This window comes from Lagenorhynchus albirostris, chromosome 2, assembly GCF_949774975.1.
Source record: "Lagenorhynchus albirostris chromosome 2, mLagAlb1.1, whole genome shotgun sequence".
In the NCBI taxonomy this organism is placed as follows: domain Eukaryota; kingdom Metazoa; phylum Chordata; class Mammalia; order Artiodactyla; family Delphinidae; genus Lagenorhynchus; species Lagenorhynchus albirostris.
In genome coordinates, this window is record NC_083096.1 from 4141968 (window position 1) to 4165162 (window position 23195).

The window sequence follows — 23195 nt, forward strand, 5'->3', positions numbered from 1 at the left end:
TCTTCACCTATAAAAGAAGTAGTAAGACCTACTAAATTATCAAGTTTTCAAAAATATAATTACCATGGACTTCCCTGGTGGCGCAGTGGTTGAGAGTCCGCCTGCCAATGCAGGGGACAGGTTCGTGCCCCGGTCCGGGAAGATCCCACATGCCACAGAGTGGCTTGGCCCGTGAGCCATGGCCGCTGAGCCTGCGTGTCCGGAGCCTGTGCTCCGCAACGGGAGAGGCCACAACAGTGAGAGGCCCGCATACGGCAAAAAAAAAAAAAAAAATATATATATATATATATATATATATACACCCATATATAAAATTACAAGGTAACCACAAGTACTGTGTCCTAAAATAGTCTGTCACTTATAATGAATTTAAAATTACTACTAAACAGATAAGCATTTGCCATAATAGGTCAGATTCACAAGCACTGCTATCATAACACTGTCCACTTTATTAAAAAGCTTTAACCATCTCACCAATGTCTTACAGGCACTTAAGTTTCTTTCTTACTTAAAGTATGGTTTTCAAATCTTCAATTTAATTTCTCCCTACTGTTTTCTCAGACTGAGAACACTCTTCTTCACTCTACTCATTTCCATTTTTCACTTTCATCTACAAACTCTTTACTCAACTTTTCAGAACTTCCTTCCAATCTGCTGAGGCAAAATTCTCTTCAGCCTTTCCTGTGTATTCTCTATTTATGCTAGGATTTTTTAATTAAAAAAAATTAAAGACACAAATCTATATTTCGCATTGTGTTAGTGCTCAGATTTTCAAATATCGGTTAAAAAGAAACTAACTCAGTAGAGAACCACACTTTACACTTTCTATATAAATGATTTTCAATAAACTATTCACTATTTTTAAAATTTAGATTCTCCTGAGATAAATTAGTGAACAATCGTGAAAATGCACAATTCTGATGATTACTCCAGTGTCTCCCAAAGAAATTAAATATAGAAACTGAAGGGAAAAAAATCTATTTGCCTTATTTCCTAGTAATGGACATTGGACATTGCAGATATGATGTTGCTTGCTTATCAGAATGAAAAAAATCATATAGCAGGTAACATCAATAAAAGGAAACATCATACCTCTGACCTGTCTTTTGAGTAATTTTCTTCCTCACTGCATAGAGAGTTCTGTAAGAACATTCATTCATTCAATTGACATTAACTGGTTCATTCATTCTTTTCATTTATTCCTGTAATCTCACTCTCTCATTCGCTCAATTGATTAATCAATCAATCACTGAACCTTTTTTAGTGTGCCAGGTCCTAGAGACACAAAGATAAAAAGCAGTTACAGGAGCCAGACAGTCTGGAGTGGGGAGCCACATGTGCAAAGAAGACGTGGTACACATACACAATGGAATACGACTCAGCCAGAACAAAGAAAGAAATTTTGCCATTTGCAACAAGATGGGTGGACTTGGAGGGTATTATGCTAAGTGAAGTAAGTCAGACAGAGAAAGACAAATACTGTACATCATAACTTATAGGTGGAATCTAAAAACGAAAACAAACGTGGCTATAACAAAAAAGAAACAAACTCACAGATACAGAGAACAAACGAGTGGTTACCAGTGGGGAAGGGGGAGGGACAAAAGGGGATTAAGAAGCACAAACTACTATGCATAAAATAAATAAGCTACAAGGATATATTGTACAGCACAGGGAATATAGCCAATATTTTATAATACTTATACATGGAGTATAACCTTTAAAAATTGTGGATCACTATGTTGTACACCTGAAACTTACATAATACTGTAAATCAACTCTACCTCAATGAAAAAAAACAATTATAATGCAGTGTGGCTGCCAAGGGAGGAGGGTTTGAGGGGTGGAGAAAGGGGAGCAGGATAATTTTATGCAGAAGATGACGGCCATGGTTTGTTCTAAAGACAATGAGTTTGCCTGATAAAGCACAGGGTAAGGAGCGCTTCAACACAAGGAAGCAGCACCCACAGAAAGAAGGAAATTCATGGGCCTTCTAGTACAACCTGCATGGGCAGAGTTCAGGAAAGAAGCGAGTACACTGTGATCAGAACGCCAGGAGAGCTCAGCCCAGACCAGACTACGAGGGGCCGTGGGAATTACAACTCCTTGGACTTAGTAAATGTTCAATAAATGTCTGCTTCACTGATGTTAATTTCTTAATCACCAACAATACCAAGTTTAATTAAAACTAAGAGGTATCTCAGGGAAAATATCTACCTTTTTTTTTTGACCCAATATTTTTATTGTTAAGTACAGTAATTCCCTATTGCTACATGAATGAGATCACTACTAGAAAAGGAAAGAATACTGAACACTAAAAGTCATAAGATACTTTAGTCAGCTACAAATATATATACGTTCCTAATATCATTCATGTGCAGCTGAGATAATTCAGTCTGGAATCCTAAACTGTACATAATAACAACAACTTAATTCAAAAGGAAATATCTGACATACAGCTTTATTCTTCCAAAGGATACTATTTCTCAGCTTTGGTTTTTAATGCTGAAGTGTATCTATGTCTTAGATTATAAGAAATTTAAAAATCCTAAGCTCTTAAACTCTGAGCTGTTCTAAATGGAATGACTGTATCTGGAAATAAACCTTGTAGAGCTCCTCAGGATTCTGATCAATTGAGGCTGGTTGGCAGGCATGCCTTTTATTCTCATGAAATGCTCCCTGTGTGTCCTCTTTGGGCAGGAGCCTTAAAAATTTAGCAGTAGCTAAATCAACTTGGTAAGCTTTCAAATAGATATTTGGTGGGAAATTAATTTGCTTAAAATGTTTAGTTTTCCAACAGATATAGAGTCTGTTAGCATTTGAGCTATAAAATTGACACCTAATGGATTGGTCTTTTAACTAAAAGTTCACTGTTGAAAAACTTTATACTTCACTTTTCATTGTTTCCTAAATTTTGCCCTACTAAAAAGCTACATGGCAATTTAGACTTTTAAAAGATCTGTAAAGCCTACTATATAAAGGAATATTAAGATACCGTTAAAGTATGGCAGCATGAAGTCTGTTCAGGTTTTTTGCTACCATAAATTCTGTATAATTATTTTCCAAACAAACTGAGTTCCTACTTAAGGAGAGAAAATATTTATTAAGCACATCTGCATTTCAAAGCTCTTATTCTGAGAACTTTTCTACATAACTGAACAGATTAAAGTAAGATCATTAGTCTGTATTTTTTGTATCTCATTTCTTCAGTAAGAATTAGTTTCCCTGTTTACCTACGCATTACAGCTTTCAGTTTTATCATCGTGCAACAGCAAATTTTGCCAATCGGAGAGACTGTACTATCTTTTTTGGAAAGTACATCATATAACATGTTTTGCTTTATATCTCTCTTCAAAACTGGTAACTATATAGAGTGAAGTAAAAAAGTGTAATCTGTTTTCCTTTCCCAACCATAAGACCTTCTTCTATCTGGGCCAGACTTTGATATTTGCCCCTTGGCTGAGAATCCGCAAATCCAACTTCACACTTAGCTGCAGTGAAGTAGCCCTGCAGGCAGGCCGACTTCAACGAACCACTAGTGGTATCATCATTAAAATCCTGCTGAAGGTCACCATGGCAACCGCCTGCTGAGGCTTCACTGCTGCACTCGGCATCTCCTAATCAGCTACCATGTGAAATGCAAATTCAGACAGTCTGAAAATTAGTCAAGAAGAATAGGGGATGAGGATGCAGATATGTGAAATATTCATGCGCTTCGTGGAAAAAAGAAGACAGCATGAATGACACAACAAAGGACGGCCCCTGACATTCTCGCTATCATTTTGCATGACTATTCACACCCTACTGTATTTCCAGGCCGGGAGTTCTGAAGTTGGCTTTGTGAAGTGCCGTATTTATATTCTATACCCAAAATAGTAATTAAAAATGGCTAACATAATAGCATTAACATCAAATAAAGGTAATACTTCTAAATTACCACCACTGCCTTGTAAGAGTTTGTTCTAATTACCTGAATACCAATGCTGTGAAACAAAAAAAACAAGCGCCATTGATTATCAATATCAAAACTATTAGAAAAAAAAAAGGTACTTTCAACATCCTAGGACCACAAATGCCTTACATATGGTAAAAATTCTTTAGAGATATTTATTATTCAAGTTACATGGACTCACTCTTCCTTATATAAAATTGGAACCGACTGCATTCATTTCACATAGAAAGAGTGCTAAGACCACCTAAAAGGTGAACATTATAATTGTTTCATATTTGTCCTTTGCCCCTTTCCATTTTCCTTGGGCAAAACATCTGCTGCTCATGAGCAGGTGAGATGTCCTAAAACAGTGGTTTCTCTGGGTGGGTCCCCACTGAGCTTTCCAAAAACAGTTATGTGAACACACTTAGTTAACCTGAGACACTGCTATTCTGCATATCTCCTCCTTAAATATAGATAAAATCATGATGCATTAGGCAAAAATGGGAGATGTTTTGTTCAATGAAAAACTGGATGTTGGGTGGAGCCCAAACAACTCATTTCAGTGGGCTCCCAAAGCAAGCAAGGATCCAGCTCAGATCTTAACAAGGTAAAGTCCTCTAAGATTTTCAATTCTACCCAATGTACTTTTTACCACATCTACAGTGATAAGCACAAACATTTCCTACAGGAATCTGACTGCAGCAGTGAGGTGGTGATGGGACAGATCTTGTAAAAGCAAAAGGAAGGAGGGTAAAGCTGAAAGAATAAGACTGAGAGGCATGCAGCTGAGAGATGTTTGCTTCCACTCTGGGAAAACATGGGCCGGAGGGAGGGAAGGAAGTGGTGCCAGAAGAGAAAGTTACAACTGTGTGCTGCTCTGAGACCATAGGCATGAGGAGGGACCCTGTTAAGAGGGGCCACTGGACATGCTGGTCGCCCAGAGCCTGGCTTCGGCATTAATTCTGCCCTCTGCCGTGTTTAGGAGGCTGCAGTCAGCCGCTGTTCCCATCCCACGTAGGAAGTGGCCGGTGTCACACCACGTGCTGTGCTGTGTTCCTTTCCACGTGATGAACTAACTGTGGTCACCTCTCTAACAGCCAAGCCTCCGAGAGAAGGAAAACGGAATGAAGGTGCTCTTTCTGCCACCTGTACTTGTCATTTGTATCAATGGATAAAAGAAGATTCTATAATAAAATGCAAACATCAGCAAAATGAACAACATGAACGCATGACTGAAAAATGACTTACCTCCTCTGAATAGTGATCTGAAGGAAGAGGTGGGTAGTCACACTGCTCTATCTTCTTACACAGCGAGTACAAGTTCATTTTGTCGCCATAGAAAGGACTCTGTAACGCAGCCATCTGTAAAATGCTCCCAATGAAACTGATATAGTTACATGGTAACTTTAAGGGAGATTTCATCAAGTATATTACACTGCGGGGGGTGGAGGGGTAATTACAAATACTTTAAATAAAGTTCTGTAGGCATTTTGTGTTTCGTGAATATCCTTTTCAGAGAATTACTGAGTAAGTCCTAAGAAGTCTTACTTCAATTTTTGGTTATTATTTTCAACATTTAAACTTCCCTAAAAGGGAGAAATGGTTAGCATATAATTATTTAAACATATACACACGCACACATACGCAGTATAAAACAGTATTAGAAGAATAAGAAAATAACTTAAGACTCTTTGTAAATACAATGCTATAGGAACGACTAGTATATCTCATGACTAGACAGACATCACTGGTATATATCAACCATGTAATGGTCACAATACAACAAAAATGAAACTGAAGTTAAAACTGAATTATAATCTAGCAATGCTCGGGGAACAGAACACATAGCATTTTATTTCACACGACAGTTTCTGTAGGAAAAGGTTATTTTGAGATAAAAAATGTCTTCTCGGTCTGAATGTTATAACTGATCCTCAACTAGTTCACAATGAATTAGAACTGCTTTTCTTTTTTGATGATGTCTCGAAAACACGAAATGTGCTCAAAAGCCCTAGGAGTCTAGCCACTACTTCAAGGCATCCAAATGAGATTTTTATGTAGGGAAAAAAAACGACTCTAAGAATGAATGCCTTTTAAAAAGACATTATTGAATTTAACTTTAAGACCAGGTTCTAACTTGACCTGATTTCAGGTGTGAGCAAGGACTGCGGTTAGCAGGGTTACAAACTAAAAATTCAATTGAAAATGTTCGCCTCCTGAATTTCTGAACTGCGGGCGCGAGACTACAACACGGAGTACGACGCTGCCCCCAAGTCAGTCACCCTTTTCTACATGTGCTAATAAGTTTGATTTTGGAAGGACAATGTGTACATTCCCCAGACAGGCCGGGCGTGCGTGCAACACGCTGGGCCGAGCAGTGCTCCTCGGTGGGGTGGGCGTCGGCGGGGACACATGAGCTGCGAATGGCTCTCATCTGTCTGGGCCGCTGCAGGCAGAGCTTAACTCCTTCCCGGCCTGGACCGCGGGGCTGGGGGGGAAGCAGAGCTCAGAGCCGCCCGGCAGCCCTTTCCTAGATCTCCTGCAAAACCGCCTTAGGAACAGGTGTTCCCCACGAAGAGAAGAAACCCCCAAACAAGGTGCATGTCCCTAAACATACAAATTTCCACTCCATTTGAGAGGAAATTTCTAGAAGAGGGGCTACAATAATAATAACATGTTTTGTTGAAATGCAAGGACACTTTATGATAAAACACAATCTTTAAAATGCCCCCCTTGAAAAATAGACTGTGTGTATAAACTACTGTCTCTCCGTGTTTGCAAAAACCCTAAGTAAACGTCCGTATATTCATTATCATGTGCCAGGAGTTCATTACAGTACTTTTGTCTCAATACTGCAGTGTTAAAAAAAAAAAAATCTGAATGTCCCCTAAGGAGTTAAACAGGAATAGTATATTTTCATGCATCTCCTGCTTTGACAGATGAAAAATGTCAACTGTCCTGTTTTTATTTTCAAGCTTTTGCACTATTCATCTGGTTCATTAGTGCATCTCGATGCTGCCCCTGACAGCTGCTCGCCCTCTCCTCCCAGCAGCTGAATTTTTCAGGCTAATTTGATCCTCCACACTGAGACGATCGCTAGAATGATTGACTTGCTCCCTGACCTCCAGGGTCCGACTTCCCTGATTAGTATTCTGGGGGTGTTGGAGGGACGAAAGCCCACTGTCTGTCTTTGGGGCTGGTGGCAGCTCTCTTTTTTTTTTGAACTGTAAGCCACCAACCTACAACCCTGGAAGGATGCAATTGCTGCACTGAACAATAAAGGAAATGTGTAAAACCTACTTTTCCATGTAAAGGTCCGTGTAGCAAAAGCACAGCATCTTGATTTTAATTAGTAAAGTCTACTTTGTTGCATATCAATTAAAACTGTACTGCTAGTTTTTTTTTTTTTTTGAGGTTTCAGGAATATCTGAAAGTCTAATTTTCTGAGTTTAAAATACGTTTTCAAAAAAGGCTTCCCACTCCTTCGTTGTGAATGGTAAATTCTTAGTGGGATACAATATAAAATATCGATATGACGCTATGGCCAATTTTTTAAAGCTAAACTACTGGGCATTTTTATTGACATTCTATTAATACAGAACCAGAAAGATATACAGCATCAAGGTAAATTAAATCCTTAGAAAAATTCTAGTTCTTCCCAATCACCTGCACAGAGCAACTGAGGAAATGTGCTGAGCTGAAAACTAATGTTACCATATTAAATACTGTAACTCAGAACCATCCACAACACATAACACACATGAATGGAGGAGTGTCCAAAGAAATAATTTTTATTTTGGTGTTCAAGTATACATAAAAATGGGACGCTGCCTCTCAAAGGCAAATCCAGAATGTGAAGAATTATTTCAGTTTTGACATGGGAGTCTGCTGGTCCTACAATAATTAGCAAACTTCCCAAAAAATGCTTATTACCTCAACTGAACTTTTTCTTTTTCATTGCTAAATTTAATTTCTTTAGTGGAAACCAATTTGCTGTTTACTTTTAGGTGTATAAAGGGAAAATGTTGCTTTGATAATATTATTAGACTACGGCCTGAAGGAATCTAAGGTCACCTAAACAGGTATAAAATATTTTAAAATGTACAAAGTGCCTTTTAAACTCTACAATAACTTAATATAATCAAATCAGTGCAACACTGTTCGAACCTATTAACATAATATAATATAGTAAGCATAAATCTCTTTTAATCTCATGTGAATACATACAAACATGTATTTTGTTCTATCACTAATTCATAACTGTTCTTAATAAAAATTATCCTAAGGATGTTCTTTAAGAACATTTTTAAAATCTCTTTCTTTTTAAGTGGTCATTAGTTTATTTAGTAGGAAGAACAAAATAAACAATCTCAGGTTCCTTAAATTAAGGAAATTTGAACCTGCAATCTGTAAAATAATAATTAAAGATTATGATACACATTTTAAAAAACCTTCTGCTGCTCTACTTCCAAGTAAAGGTGGAACAATTAAAATAGATGATCTCATCATATATTTCATTTAAGTCAGGAAGACAAGAGACATAAAATAAAGAGTAAGAAATACACTGGTTTCTACCTATCCAGTTCAGATTTCCTTTGTATACCTTAAAATATGAAAATGATTCAATGTATTATTTTCCTTCATTTTATTTTATTAAAAGAGTTACCGAGATGTAGGTTAAGTTTTAGTTAACAGCTTTGACTGAAAGCCTACATTCCTAGGAAAATTACCATTCAATTAAAGAAGTAAATTACAGAAGTCCCTAGCATGAGTGTTCTCTGATACCATTACTATATAACATGAATATAAAATGTGCTCATAGCATGCTTTCTTCTCTTCACTCAAACTGTCACACTGCAATACTTGCTAGAGGATCTATCTACATGATTCCATCTTCCTTTGATAAATTATCACCAGTAGAACAGGTGAGAGAGAGTATTTCACTGAGCTTTACCAATATAAACCGTTACTCACGGAAACTAAGTGATAACCTAGAAGAATTATCTGTCTACAAACTATCCTTAAAGCTGAATTAATCTACATAAAAGTGAAAAAAAATGTGACAAAGCTATTTACTATGCTTTCATATTTTACATCCATTCTATTATATCCATCCTGTTATGCATGGGCAACAGTTTTTTTTTTTTAATAGATCTTCAAATGTGTATTTTTATAAGTAAGATTATATAACAACATTATATTAACATAAAAAACATTTAAGAAATAAAACTCCCATCAAAAGGAAACAATTTAAAATTATATTAGAGGAAGTAAATGTGTAGAAATGTACAGTTACTAAATTTCATTATACGAACAGTTACTAAGTCAATGAATTAACTTCCTCATTATTAAAAAGCTAATTCTTAAACATCACCCAGAAAAAAATAACTATATACTATTAGGATAGGGGAAATATATTCCAGTAAGTAAAACCTCTTCAATATATGGAATTTATCGCCATTACCTACCTCATACAGTAGACAGCCAAGGGACCAGATGTCAGATTTGAAGTTGTACCCATTTTCATGTATTCTCTCTGGAGACATGTAATAAGGTGTACCCACTGCAGAAAGAAACCAAATAAAACAAGAGAAGGAAAAGAATGAAGATGCCGCTGTGCTAAGAAATTACACCCAAAATTCCAGATTTAAAATGTCATCAAAATAATTCATTAGGATCAGAAGATTGCGCTGGGAAATACTCAAAACTTTTAAACTTCCTCTTTCCTCCCTGATCCTTGAACAGCATGTTTACAACTATCCCACTTTAAAAAGGGTGTGGTGGGTTACACTTTATTTCCTTTTGATCAATTCAGGGAGAATCTAGGGAGCATAACTAAAGAAAAAGAAAGGAATTCTAACACGAAAATCTACTAAGTGACTCACATTGATTTCATTTCTTGATTTTTTTAAACATGGCTTGTATATCCCAAATAATTAAACATGATGATATAATAATTTTAAAATAAACAGCAATACATAACAACTGGGTAGAGTACGTATAAATAAATCATACTTATTAACTTTTACAGAAACATCCCTTAGAACATTGTTGTGACTCTTAAAATTACAAATGATATAATCATTAACCTTCAGTACCTTACTCCCACTTTAGAAAGAATAAAACAGACTTTTGTACATCAAAGGGTTATATACTAACGTATGTGAAAGGTCACTGACATCTCTGAAAAAATGTCCGAGACTATTGCTACTGAGAACTTTATAGAGACAAGATACTCTGGATAATTTGGGGGTTTGCTTGTTTCGATGTGTGAGTACATTTTTTGGTTTTTTATGACCATTTTAGAAAATGTGAACATAATATAAGGAATGCTAATATAATACATTTAATTTAAAATGTATTAAATATCTTAAAATAAGTAAGACATATACATTATATTTTGAAGGGTAAAAAACATTGAAGTGACTTTGGAAGTGAATATCTTAAGTCTCAAACTTAGACGACTATTATTTCACCATCTGCCTAAGGCTTTTTGCCAAATAGAAAATCAAAGTTTGAGAACAATATTTAGAAATTTTACTTGCTTGAGGCAACAGCTACCAAAACTATGCTGCTGCTCACAGAGAAAAGCACATTCCCTTCTTCTACTAATTTTTAAGTACTCCCTAGGAGTTAGTAAATCTAATGAGAGTGTAACTCAGAATGCTGAACAGCGGTGTTTCGTCAGAGGCAACAAGAAGAGGCACATTAACAGTCAAAGCATCATCCTCAAAGGCATCATCCTCTTCTTCCAAAAGAATGAAGTTATAACCTAACGGTTGTGTGGAAACTATGCTGGGCTAAAAGCTGAAAACATCATGAACCAGCTATTCACAAGAAATCCTATCTATACTGGAATCCATTTTTCCTAGTAATGGACGGTCCTAGTCAGAATGGATGAAAGGGAGGTACTTACAGAAGTGAAGAAGTGAAAAAAGGAGTATGCAAACAGGAGGATAAAAGAAATTTAAAGTATGAAGTATTCGGACATGATATTTGAGGCAAACTTTAAGAAAGAAATTATTTAATTGCAGCATTTCCTCTGAAGACAAACAAGTAAGTTTGCCAAATTCTCTCAGGGTGAGAAAAGCCAAGAAACTTTTAGAAATGGCTAGGTTTAAAGAATTTGCATTATTATTGAGTCAGATAAACACAAGCTCTGCAGCTTTGGGCGCTGTGGCCCCTTCCACTTGTAGTTTTCACAAGCGACACCAACTGTGGGCATACTGAACGCTCTCCATTCAAGGGGGGAGGGGTACAGCTGGAATAATAAATGGCTCTGTACAGGCTCCTGGACGTGAAGCCAGTGACTGGCAGTGAGGGATGTGCAGAGAGAGGCTTCACGGAATCCACAGGGGGCGACTGAAAACAGTGAGGCTTGAAGGTTCAGAGTTTACCAAAAGCAAAGGTAATTTTAACCAGTAGCTCTGGGAAACCTGCTGATACATTAGGGGTTTGATGTGAGTGTGAAAGATTGATGAGAGGGAAAAAGAAGAACAAATGCTTGCATTTTACAGAGATTAGCCCCAGCATCACACCTTAACTGCCACACAGACCCAACACACGGCCGGCCTGAGAGCCAAGGAGGCAGAGAAGCGGGATGATTAGGAATCCCACTAAACTAAACCTAAAACCTGAAAAACTGCAAGGTACAGAAGAGCCTCTTAGTGCGCTGCTGGAGGTCATTACCAACAGTTACACACAGAGTTAACGCTGCGGCTTTAAACCCAGATGAGGGTTCTCCTTCATATTACCAGCAACCAGCGTCTTTATACTAAATACGCATGTTTGGGTATTTCAATTATGTGTATCTTGCGTATATAATAAAATGGAAATCTGAGTATGCTACTCACCTCTCTGACCGACACATCATGTCCAAAAGCGTCATTAAGAAAGGAGAAAGTCTGCCTCCTGCACTATGATTACTGATGGGACAGACTCATCACTAAGCGCTGAGCCCGGGTGCGAGAGGCAGGTCTTGCCCCCCCCCCCCCCCCCCGCCCCACGCCTCCCCAACCTGCCCCCGCAGGGCGCCTCCTTCCTGGACGCCGACACTGAGCACAGGCTGGGCCCCTGCCCATCCTCGCCCGTCTCTACTGGGCACAGAGCCGCAAAGTTTAAGTGCCCAGGAAAATGCGAAATGCGTTTAAATGCAGTGAGACGTTCTCCACATTCCAAACTTAATGAATACATGATTATTTCCTAAAAACCTTTTTTTCTAAAATTCATGACAGCTGTGTGTATTAGTGCTGTTGCCTCAAGAATGTGGTGACTTCTTAACGACTGTACAAGACAAGGGGGCGGTGCAGAGTGACATGATTAGACACTAAAACGACCACGCAAAGTACTGTGCGTTGAGGAGCCTCAGACGGCAGGACGCATGATTCCACTAGTCTTTCCAGAATGCGTGGCTGGAGGTAAAACGGGAATATATTTCACTGCAGCAGTTACTTATGTCATTTTAACCTCCTGACAGGAGTAAAAGTGAGTAAGAAACGGATGATAACATTATAAAACACAGAAAGTCTGATACTAGAGGAAAATTGTTAACAACTGAAAATGCTATCTGACCCTTCTTTATAATAAGACAGTCATTCAAATATTTAAAAAAAATCCATTACGTTAATTGACTTATTCTAGCTATATGAGAAAAGTTTTACATGGGAAGTACTCTATTAACAATAAATACATCCTAAAATGTATCCTTAACAAAATGAAGACTGATTTTTGCAAGTTCTACAATATGTTTAAGAAAGCCAAAAACTTCTGTTAACATGCTATTATAGAATAAACTAATAACTTTCAATTCATCAGAGTAAGTTACATACAGAATTTTTTCAATAGTTTATAAACATTTAGCAATTTCTGCAAAGACTTGAACGAGAAAAAATAATAGAACCACTGAAGCATCTTTTTATGTGGTTAGATTTGGGCTACTATTTTTTTGTTTTGTTTTAAGTAAGGGAGGAAAGGAAAAATCAGTCAAAGGTCAGGAAATCTGTTTCACATGTTACCTTTGCCACCAACTAACTAGGACCACTTAACTTCTCTTTTTATTACTTTCCTCATCTGTAAGGTGCAGTGATGAAGAAGATGAGATCGTTTCTGAGATCCCTTTGCTCTCAAATTCTCCAGCACTCATAAAAACCCTGCAAACAGCCATACAGAAAGTGAAGTGGAAAAAAGTAATATATTCCTGTTTTAAACTATTACCTAGGACAGTTGACTGAAATGTTTTACGTCAGAGGGTAGAAACAAGCAAATTCAGTTTAGAAATGTTGCTTCTTTCTCTCAGAACAAACTGCAGAAAAGAAAGCTTTGAACATTCCTTGTTGGGAGAACTGAAAGGACACAATTCATCTTAAACCTCAATTTGATTTAAACACACACACACACACACACACACACACGAACACACACAACTTCAGGGAATAGGAATTAATTTTCGTTTTTTCCTTCACACTCTTAAGCCAGCCCAGAAATTATGTTGGCAGACTCCATGGAGGCCAAATTTACTTAATTGTAAGGAGTATTATCTGAGGTCAGTACAGAATGGCTGAGTGGTAGATCAATATTTCTTCTACAAAAGACATTTGTTAAATAAATTTTTCATCTTTCAAGTATAACTGATAACATTTAAAAACCCAGAAAATTTTCTAGTTACTGTTTCTCTGCTCCAGGCACTGTGTTAAATGGATCATATGTGTTACCTTGCTGAGCTTTTTAACACTGTTTATCAGGGCCCACACTGTTCTAGGTGCTGGGGAGACAGAAGTAAACAGGCTGAATCCTTGTCTTCATGGGGCTCACTGGCTAGTGAAATGGGGGCTATTATGAGGTAGTTTATGAATTATTTTATTTTATTTTTGGCCGCATTGGGTCTCCGTTGCTGTGCACGGGCTTTCTCTAGTTGCAGTGTGCGGGGGCTACTCTTCGCTGCGGTGCACGGGCTTCTCATTGCGGTGGCTTCTCTTGTTGCGGAGCACAGGCTCTAGGCACGCGGGCTTCGGTAGTTGTGGCACGAGGGCTCAGCAGTTGTGGCTCGTGGGCTCTAGAGTGCAGGCTTGGTAGTTGCGGCGCACGGGCTTAGCTGCTCCGCGGCATGTGGGATCTTCCCGGACCAGGGCTCGAACCCGTGTCCCCTGCATTGGCAGGTGTATTCTTAACCACTGCGCCATCAGAGGAGTCCCCAAGAGGTAGTTTAATGAGATGTTACTACTATTATTCTTGTTGTAGAGAGGACGCAAAAGGAAGTCAGGTCATTTGCCAAAGATCACGAAGCTAGTAAGGTGTGGATGTAGAATTCAAGCCAGGTCATTCTGTCCCTTGCATTTAAACAGTTATTTCATTAAAACTGACGACTGTGAAATAAGACTGGGAAAAAAAAGTCTGTATCTTTCCAAATTAAGCAGCAGAGAACTCTTCTACAAGTCTCAGCATGTACACACCAAAGGCCAGGAGTGAGGGTCAGGGTTCAGTGCTTCTCTGCAGCTACTCTGCTTCAAATAGATACTTTTTATGGTAGCTGAGAGGTTAAACATGCACAGTTTACAATTAGATAACAGCTTCTTCCCAGCCTGATTATTTAAGTCAAGAAAGGACTGCAAGTTAAAAATAAATCCGTGAAAGTAGTCTTTAATACTGACCAGGCATATGCTGCCTTTAAGCCTCCAAACCACGCTGAACTATGATGGGGTACACGCCAAGGAAAGACCCACAGAGAGGTGCCAGGGAAGGTGTGGGAAGGACAAGCACGTGACCACAGGTGGCACTTGGCACCAAAAATGAAACTGCTTTAAAGCCTGGTTCAAGAACACTAATTTTCCGAGTTGTAATCAGAGGATATATCACACTTGGAAACAGTGTGGGGAGCATGAATTGTACACTCAAGAGACCCCAGTGTGAAAATTCTGATGCTGGTGGAAGGACGGCCATGCGTTTACTCAGCTGGCAACATTACAAAATCAGAGAACCATTGTCTCATTTTGAAAGGGAAAGAGGAGTTCAAGCAACCCTGTAACGCAAACAACAACGACAACCACAACACAATTTCCCCCCAAGAGGTTTCAAGTATTTGTCCAGCACAAGGACCAGTATCAGAGCCCCCTAGCCAGCTCTTTGTAAAAATCTATTCCATCCTCAGGAGGTACAACAAGCATATATAATAACTAAATCACACACGTACATGCAAAAAGGAAACTATCTTTGCTCTTCCGGGAGACATTAAGAAAGCAAGTAAAATGCCATATTAGAACATGATTAAGCCGTTTTTTTTTTTTTTTCTCCTTTTCACTAGAGCAAGCCGTCAGACAGGAAACACTTCATTGTAAATAATAAATGCAACTTTGATGCAAGTAGATTTGCTTGAATAGCAGATAACTACCCTTAATTACTTACATATACCTTTGGAGTACATAATGTGGTTATATCTTATGGCAGTTTAATTTTTCTAATTAAGTTTTGTTAAAATTGCTTTCTATTTCTGTCCATGAGGAGGCAAGGCACTCAAAAGCAAGACTGGCACAAAGGAGAGACGACCCTTGAGGATTAAACAAGCTTTTGTAAATAATTAAAAAAGAAAAGAACTGTTAATAAACTAATAGTAATGATAGAAAAGGACTTGCCTGCAAAACTTACATGAATGCAAGTGTGGTATTTTCTCCCTTGAAAAGTAAACACATATCACTGATGAAAGTCTATAATTAAAAATGGGAAATTTTAACGTTAAGACATCTGTCTAAAAAAGAAAGTGCTTAATTTCAGTACTGTGAACTTCCATTAAAACCTCTGACTTTTAAACCACGTCACCTTACCGGGCTTTAGAGGAGGACACCAAAGACTCTCCAGCCGTCAGGCCGACTAATCCGGGGAGGCGGGCAGCACTTTGGCACCTGGTGTTACGCCGCGAACGTCACATCACACGGCAAAGGGAGCTGAAGCTAGGGAGACTACCCTGGCCTGTCCGTGACATTTGCAAGGGCAGGGGCAGGGGAGATTCCAAGTGTGAGAGGGTCTCCACCTGCCACTGCGGGACTTGAAGATGGAGGAAGGAGGAGAAGCCAATGAGGGCAGCTTCAGAAGGGGAGGCAGCCTCGGGAGGACACAGGAAGGAAAAAGGGGCCTGGGTCTGGCAACACCGAAGACCTGGATTCTGCCAACAACCCGGATAAGTCACCCCTCGAAGCTCCAGAAAAAAATGCCATTCTGCAGGCACCCTGATGTTAGCCGGGTGAGAGCCATGTTGGAATTCTGACCTACAGAACTGCAAAAATAATAAATCTGTTGGTTTAAGCCACTGCATTTGTGGGAATTTGTTAGGGCACCAATAGGAAAGAAACACAAATGCACTGACGATTCATTCACGCGTCACGTGGGCCAATTCCACGTGCCGAGCCAGCCACAGGCCAAGAACCCCACAGGAAATGCTCGTGGTCTAAAGCATCCTCGACCTCTACGAGTTCACTGGACAGTCTGGGGATGGGATGAGGTACATTCTTTGAGGGTATTTTTTTGGAGGGGGGGTAGAAGCCAATACATTTACCATAAGAAGAATAAAATAATAAAATGGTGATCTTTTATCATTTAAAAGAGCTCTGGTTGTTCACTAACTGATAAGGACCCTAAACCAGGTAATCACAACCACTTTAAAGATTTGAATTAGAGATGCAGAAGAGAAAGCAGTTCATGTGCTACATGGCACTCAGTCCACAGCTGGTGTTTGAAGCTGGGTGAGTAATAATTATTATTATAAATGTTTTAAATTGGCCAAAATAAGGTCCCTATCACAAGTACATCCAGGAGGGAAAACTACAGATTTATTGATCAAGAGAAAACTCACCAAGGACCAATACTCTAGCACACCTCATGAATCATTCTGGATTTAAAAATAATCTCTCTGCTCAGAATCTCCTAATTCAGAATGATGGACACTCCCTAAGGCTATCCATGGCTCCCTCTTCCGCACCCCCACCCCCACCCCGGGCACACAATCCCATCAAGAGAGCTAATTACCCTTCAGGTGCAATAGCCACAAGTATGTCACAAAAATAAACAAGGAGAGAAGGAGTGCAAACCACATAAACAAATGAATGAGGTATGTTTCCTTCATCTCATGGACAATGAAGGGGGACAGCGCTCACCTTCACTGTTTTCGGTTCTCCTCTTCCTGAACACCTGCGAGAATTATTCATCCGCTCCTTTAAGATGGATGCGGCCACGAGACTTGTTGTAGCCAATAAAATACGAATGGGAATTAACGTGTTACACTCAAGTAGAAAGACTTAACTAAGAGCCAGTAAGTGATTCTCCAGGATCTCTTCGTCTCATGAAGATCACACAAGGCTGAAGCCCCCTGAAATGCCAAGTGACCACCTGGAGGGAGGGTGGCCACCGGGACCCACACGGGGGCCCACAGCTGACTCCGGGTGACCAGAGAAATAATACGCTTCAGTGCTAAGCAACTAAATGCTGTTATTGTTTCTTCCTGTGGCATAATCTAACCTATACTTACTGATATATTTAGTTAAATCCATCCTTTGATGTGTAGCCTGTCTCTAATTCATTTGATCAGTATGCACTGAGCATCTACTATGTGCAATGCCCTCTCCTACACATCTGAGATGCATCAGAGAACCAAAAACATGAAGAACCCGGTCCTCATGAAGCTTCCACATGGCTGAGGCAGAAAGACAGAAAGCACTAAGCGTAATAAGTGAGTAACACAGCATATTCGAAGATACAAAGTCCTACAGGAAAAACAGAAAAATGAAAATAGGATAAAGGATCAGGAACCGTAGGGATGGTGTGTGTGGGGGTCAGGTTCAGTATTAAACACAGAGAGCTTGGTAATCCCCACCCTAGCCCCACACAACATGAAGGCACAGAGGAGAAAATGTGCTTTAAAAGTGCCTGCAAATAATAAACGCTGTGCGCGTATTCACTGCTACGTTTGCTGTTGATATTTAGTAGCCGTGGACGATTCCTCTGGGTCATTATCACAGGAAATTAGGGCAGTTTGATATGGTTTGACTAACAATCATGTATTTGGATTATTTTTAAATAATCCAAGGTGACATGAGAAAAATTACACCTTGACTGCCATGTTCCTACTTCACAGGTTTTGGTGAAGTTTTAGTTTTCAGTCTAGAAGAGCCGCTTCCTTAGAAATATCAGCCCCAGTTGCTGGTAGACAAAATGGTTGTAAGAAAGACTTCCGTCCCGTTTACTTCTGAGTCTTGGGCATGCAGAACAGTCAAGTGCAGGATGGGGGCAAATTGCACTTTCACCTGCAGGCCCCTCAGCTATGTGCACAGCGGGATAAGGTAACCCCGACGGAGGGAAGTAACAAGTCAGAAAACAGTGTCAGAGTGAGTCAGGGAAAACGCCACAAGGTCCGGATACAGCAAAAACATACAGTGCCGGGTGGGAGAGGGACCGCAGACTGGGGAAGCTCGCCTCACTGGTTTCCATGTGCAAAGCCCGTTCGCCTCCTATGCCTCAGTCTCCTGGGCTCTAGAAGGGGAACAGTTTGCATCCATGGCTCACGTCCTCCTGCGAGGACCTCAGGGAGCTGAACGGCTGCAAACTGTACAGAACAATCAGGCACATTACTCCCCACCTGCAGGAGCACAGGCAACTCTGTAAATGACTGCACTACGTCTGACCAACCGAACTGGCCAGAGAGCAGGACAGCAGAAGGTCTACAAGGAGAAGGCAGAAAAATGGGAATCTGTCTTTAAGTAAATGGAACAGCATGAAAGTACTGTAAACACAGACTAATGTTTTCCCAGTTGCAGGTTATCACCCATTAATGAGTTGGGAAATCAACTTTAGTTGATTTAGCACCTGTGTCTTTGAATGAATCAGTTCAGGTATTTCAACAGAATAAATAAATTTCACATGACTTCCCTCTCCTCTTCTCCCCACACCACTGTCATGTTAACATAAGCAACTTCACGTTCATACAGCAACTTGCAGTGTTCAGAAAACATGTTTGCGTTCATTTTATCATTAGGTTAGGGGTTGCTTGACATAGGATGGTTATTACCCACATTTCCATTTTTAGAAACCAGGAAACTGAACCTGCAAAAAGTGAATGAAGGGCTTGTTCAGGGTCCTACAGAAGAATGGGCAGGTAAATCCAGGTGTCCTCTGTTCTGTCTCACGTTCAGAACAAGGCAAGAGGAAAAGCACGGCGGATATCATGAGGTAGGTGGGTAGCCAAAGACGGGAGTGGGCCAGTGGACACCGACCTAGAGGACCCCAAACGCGAAGCCAAGGACTTCTCACGATATTCTTTAGGGCACAGGGAACAGTCAAATATTTGGAGGAAGTAACATGATCAGATAATGTCTTTGGGGAAGGAATATTACAAACAAGGGAGGATACTTTCCTAATCCAAACATGAAGTTGTTGTGGATTAAGGAGGACAGGACAGAAAGTGGAGAGACTGGGAGACACTGTGTGTGGTGGGAGCAGAAGAAAAACTAAAGGCCTCTGAGATTTTTTTTTTTTTCAATTTTGAAGAACTGAACATGGTCTGAACATCCAGCAACATCAGATTTAGTATCTGTAATTTTAACCCTGAATTTAAGGAATTATTATTATTCTATGTTGACATACTCCTTAATTAAAAAACTGGTTGTGAAAACTGACTGGAAACGTGGCCACCTACACAACTTCATTTCCTACAGAAAATGTGAGAGAACCAGAGATTTTATTGCATGTCGATATGTTACCATGTAATTAAATGATACAAATAAGAGATAGAGGGCTTCCCTGGTGGCGCAGTGGTTGAGAGTCCGCCTGCCGATGCAGGGGACACGGGTTCGTGCCCCGGTCTGGGAAGATCCCACATGCCGCGGAGCAGCTGGGCCCGTGAGCCATGGCCGCTGAGCCTGCGCGTTCGGAGCCTGTGCTCCGCAACGGGAGAGGCCACAACAGTGAGAGGCCTGCATACCGCAAAAAAAAAAAAAAAAAAAAAAAAAAAAAAAAAGAGATAGAAAATGAAGAGACAACTGAAAATTTCAAGGACTTGACAATCTCTTAAGGATTGTTAAATACAAAAAAATTTGGAAGCGTGTTCCTTACTAATGATTGAATAAAAATAAGTGAAAAATCTTTGATTTTTGAAAAAAATGTATTTTGAAATAAACAAAGTATAAATCTGTTACTACAACAAGATATTTCTAAAATCCTAGGTATTTTTGCCTTTTTGAATTAAATTCCTGAAAAAAATCTCCTTTACAAAATTAAACAAAATTTGGCATCAGAACAGACTTCATTCAAAGTAATCTTATTCGGATTTTCCTTTATGAACGATATACAGGTCTCATTCATTTGTAGTTTCACTAATATTTAAACCTGCACTGTGAATAAATAAATCATGCCCTACAGATTTAATCCTCAGCAACATCAGAAAAAAAAATCAACAACTGTAAAACATACAGTTTATCATATTTTCTGTGAGCAAAATAAATTTGTATAGGTGGCCACATTTTCAAGTACTTTTTGGAAAAATAAAAGCAATCTTTTATTTTTTATTATATTATAATTTATATATTATAAATTTCCAGTGTATAATACAGTGTTTCAATATTTTTACAGATTATACTCCATTTAAAGTTATTACAAAATAATGGCTAAATTTCCCTATGCTGCACTATATATCCTTATTGTTTATTTTGAAAGCAATCTTTTAAATTTGCTCTTAAAAATAAAAATATATGTCAGTAACACAGGAGGGCAATAATTCTTTAAAAGCAAAAATTAGGGTCAACTTGTCAACAAACATAAATCTATGTCACAATTTCTGTCCTTGTTATTTTATACATATTCTTTGTTAGCAAAGAGTTTTCCTGATCCTCCTACATAGGATTTTTATTGGGTCCAAATACCTTGGTAGGCTAGAGTTCAAACTTTAATTCTTGATGTTCAACGTACTTTGCTTAGTGAACTTCAGTTTCAAACCATCAAAATCTTTACTTCACAGAGAAGATAGGCAGGAATAAAGCATGTTTTCTTATTTTAAGAATATTTTTCTCCAAATAACACGGAAAACAAAAATACTTGTGAAACAAATTATTTTTCTATTGATTCATTCATCCAACAAACCAGTCTCATTGCTACTTCCTCACTGTCTGTACTTCAGGTGTATCTCAGAATGTTTTATAATTATGGGCATCCCCATTTATATGTGTGTGTCCATACACACACACACACACACACACACAAACTACATGACCCTAAGTGAATTGATTTAGATAAAAACTGACGTTAGAAATTCTTAATGAATTATTAAATCTATTAAATTTTTACCCTCTATATCATATAATAACACATCACCTAAATCTAAGACATGCATACACGTTTATAAACCCCACTGAGGACTTTTGTAAGAGGCAGTGACAGGCAAGCTGAAGAAGCCCATTTCCTAAACTGTTAAGATTTAGTTTTCACACAGTATGCTGGACCCTATACTTAGGTATACTTAGGGTCAGGCAACTACGGCATGCTCAGAGCGACAGCCTGCAAAGCAGCAATTACACAATACATATATGTGTGCAGGAGCATGGATACGTGCAGTTGTGCCTGTGTGCCTGTATGTGTGTGCATGTGTAACTGTAACCTAGCATTTCTAAGTAGATTAACAACAGAGTGCTGTTGGGATATTCCATTCAGATGAGTAACAGTGAACACGTTACCTTCCCTAACGATCAGTGGCACTGGCTTGGAACAATCTAAAGTTTTCTTCACGGAAATCCTCCACTATTTGCATTGTCAGAGTTGGAACTTCCAAATAAAACTTTATTAAAGTGCTCTGCAAATTTATGCATTTCTTATGGAACTTCATATCAAATTTTCCTATCCTGAAAAAATTGTAATGTTCTGCAAGAATAAATGTAAAGTGAAAGAGAAAACTAAAACATTGTTACTCGGCATCAGTTGAAATTTTATTTTCTTAAAGTACTGGACAAAACTGAAACTCTGTGTAAAGGGTAAAGTATTATCTTCCCACCACTTCTTAATCTAGGACCCAACATCTTGTCATTCAGCAAATACTGATCAGGTGCCTACTTATGTGCCACACACTATCCTATATACAGAAGAATTAAATGACAGGTTCAAGGCCACACAGGACCTTTATGTCAAAGCCATTTAAAAATGTCCAGTCAACTAATTCAGATGCTCGTTTCACAACATCATTATTTAGTGTAACTCACTTATTCCTCATCAAGCCATTTAAAATTGTTTTATTTCTCATTTAAAAACAATAATTTTATCCAAAAAATCAATTGTTTTCAATGATTTCATCTTTCACCAAAGATGGGGCATCATTAAATTAAAGCCAACTTATTTTTATCTTAATCCTTGTTTTATTTTGGTTGTTACCATTTTGACAAAGTCATATTACAAGGGGACAATATGATTTGAAGAGTCTCAGGAGAAGCTCTAACACTCCCTTTAAATTATTCAATTTAAAAATTATTTCTTCCTAGTAATTACTGTTTCTAAACTGGACAACCTTCTTTCCATTAATATAATGTTGTAATAGCTACATTCAGTTCTATTTTAGGTACAAAGGACACTCGTATATTATCAGCTCTAGAATGAATAAATTACAAGCATCTTCTACTTTGTAACTTAGGGGAATATCTTCCTCCTTAGCCACAGATCATCTCTAGGTCCCCCCTCTACAGTAATCACAACCATGTATGTTACTTTAATAAATAAACATTTACAAACAACTATAGTATTTTTAAATGGTCAGGTGAGGTCCTTTTTCAAGATATGGTTTATTCTTCATATTAATATTATTAACGTAAAAGAAAAGGAAGGATCCATGGCAATGGTTAAAACTAGATTTGTTCATTGGCATTTTCTTTTACTAAATGCCTGCCTGAGGGTCAAACTAACAGAAGTATCCAACTGTCACATGAATGGACACATTATACCTGACAGGTTTCAGCTCAGGACCTGATGATTTTTAAAATAGTTTTATTTAGACTATAAAAGCTAGCATGTAATCTGTACATCCCTTACATTTTTAACCATATGGGTGGGGTGGGGGAAGGGGGGTAGATAACCAAATGAAATTATACTGTGTCTCTTACCTAAAGAATGTGCAGCTGTGGTTTTGGAGCTAAAAAACCGACCAAGCCCAAGATCTCCAAGTTTGACGACCCCAGTGGCTGTAATGAACACATTAGCTGGTTTTATATCTGTGAATAAATGAAGGGATCAGGTGAAAGATGATGTCAGT

The 23195-nt window shown here is 38.6% G+C and overlaps 1 protein-coding gene across 7 annotated transcripts in view; it reads right to left on the reverse strand.

Annotated features, from left to right (window-relative positions):
* Window positions 1-23195, reverse strand: part of NEK7 (NIMA related kinase 7) — a 149895-nt gene that overhangs the window by 23282 nt on the left and 103418 nt on the right. For 6 of the 7 annotated variants that reach the window (XM_060126867.1, XM_060126844.1, XM_060126824.1 and 3 more), the window contains 3 exons: window positions 23047-23154; window positions 9403-9497; window positions 5183-5338 (listed from right to left, as the gene is read on the reverse strand). In XM_060126867.1, coding sequence (XP_059982850.1) covers window positions 5183-5338; window positions 9403-9497; window positions 23047-23154 — 359 coding nt within the window. The remainder of the gene's footprint in view (window positions 1-5182; window positions 5339-9402; window positions 9498-23046; window positions 23155-23195) is intronic. The other variant, XM_060126858.1, reaches the window with a different exon arrangement.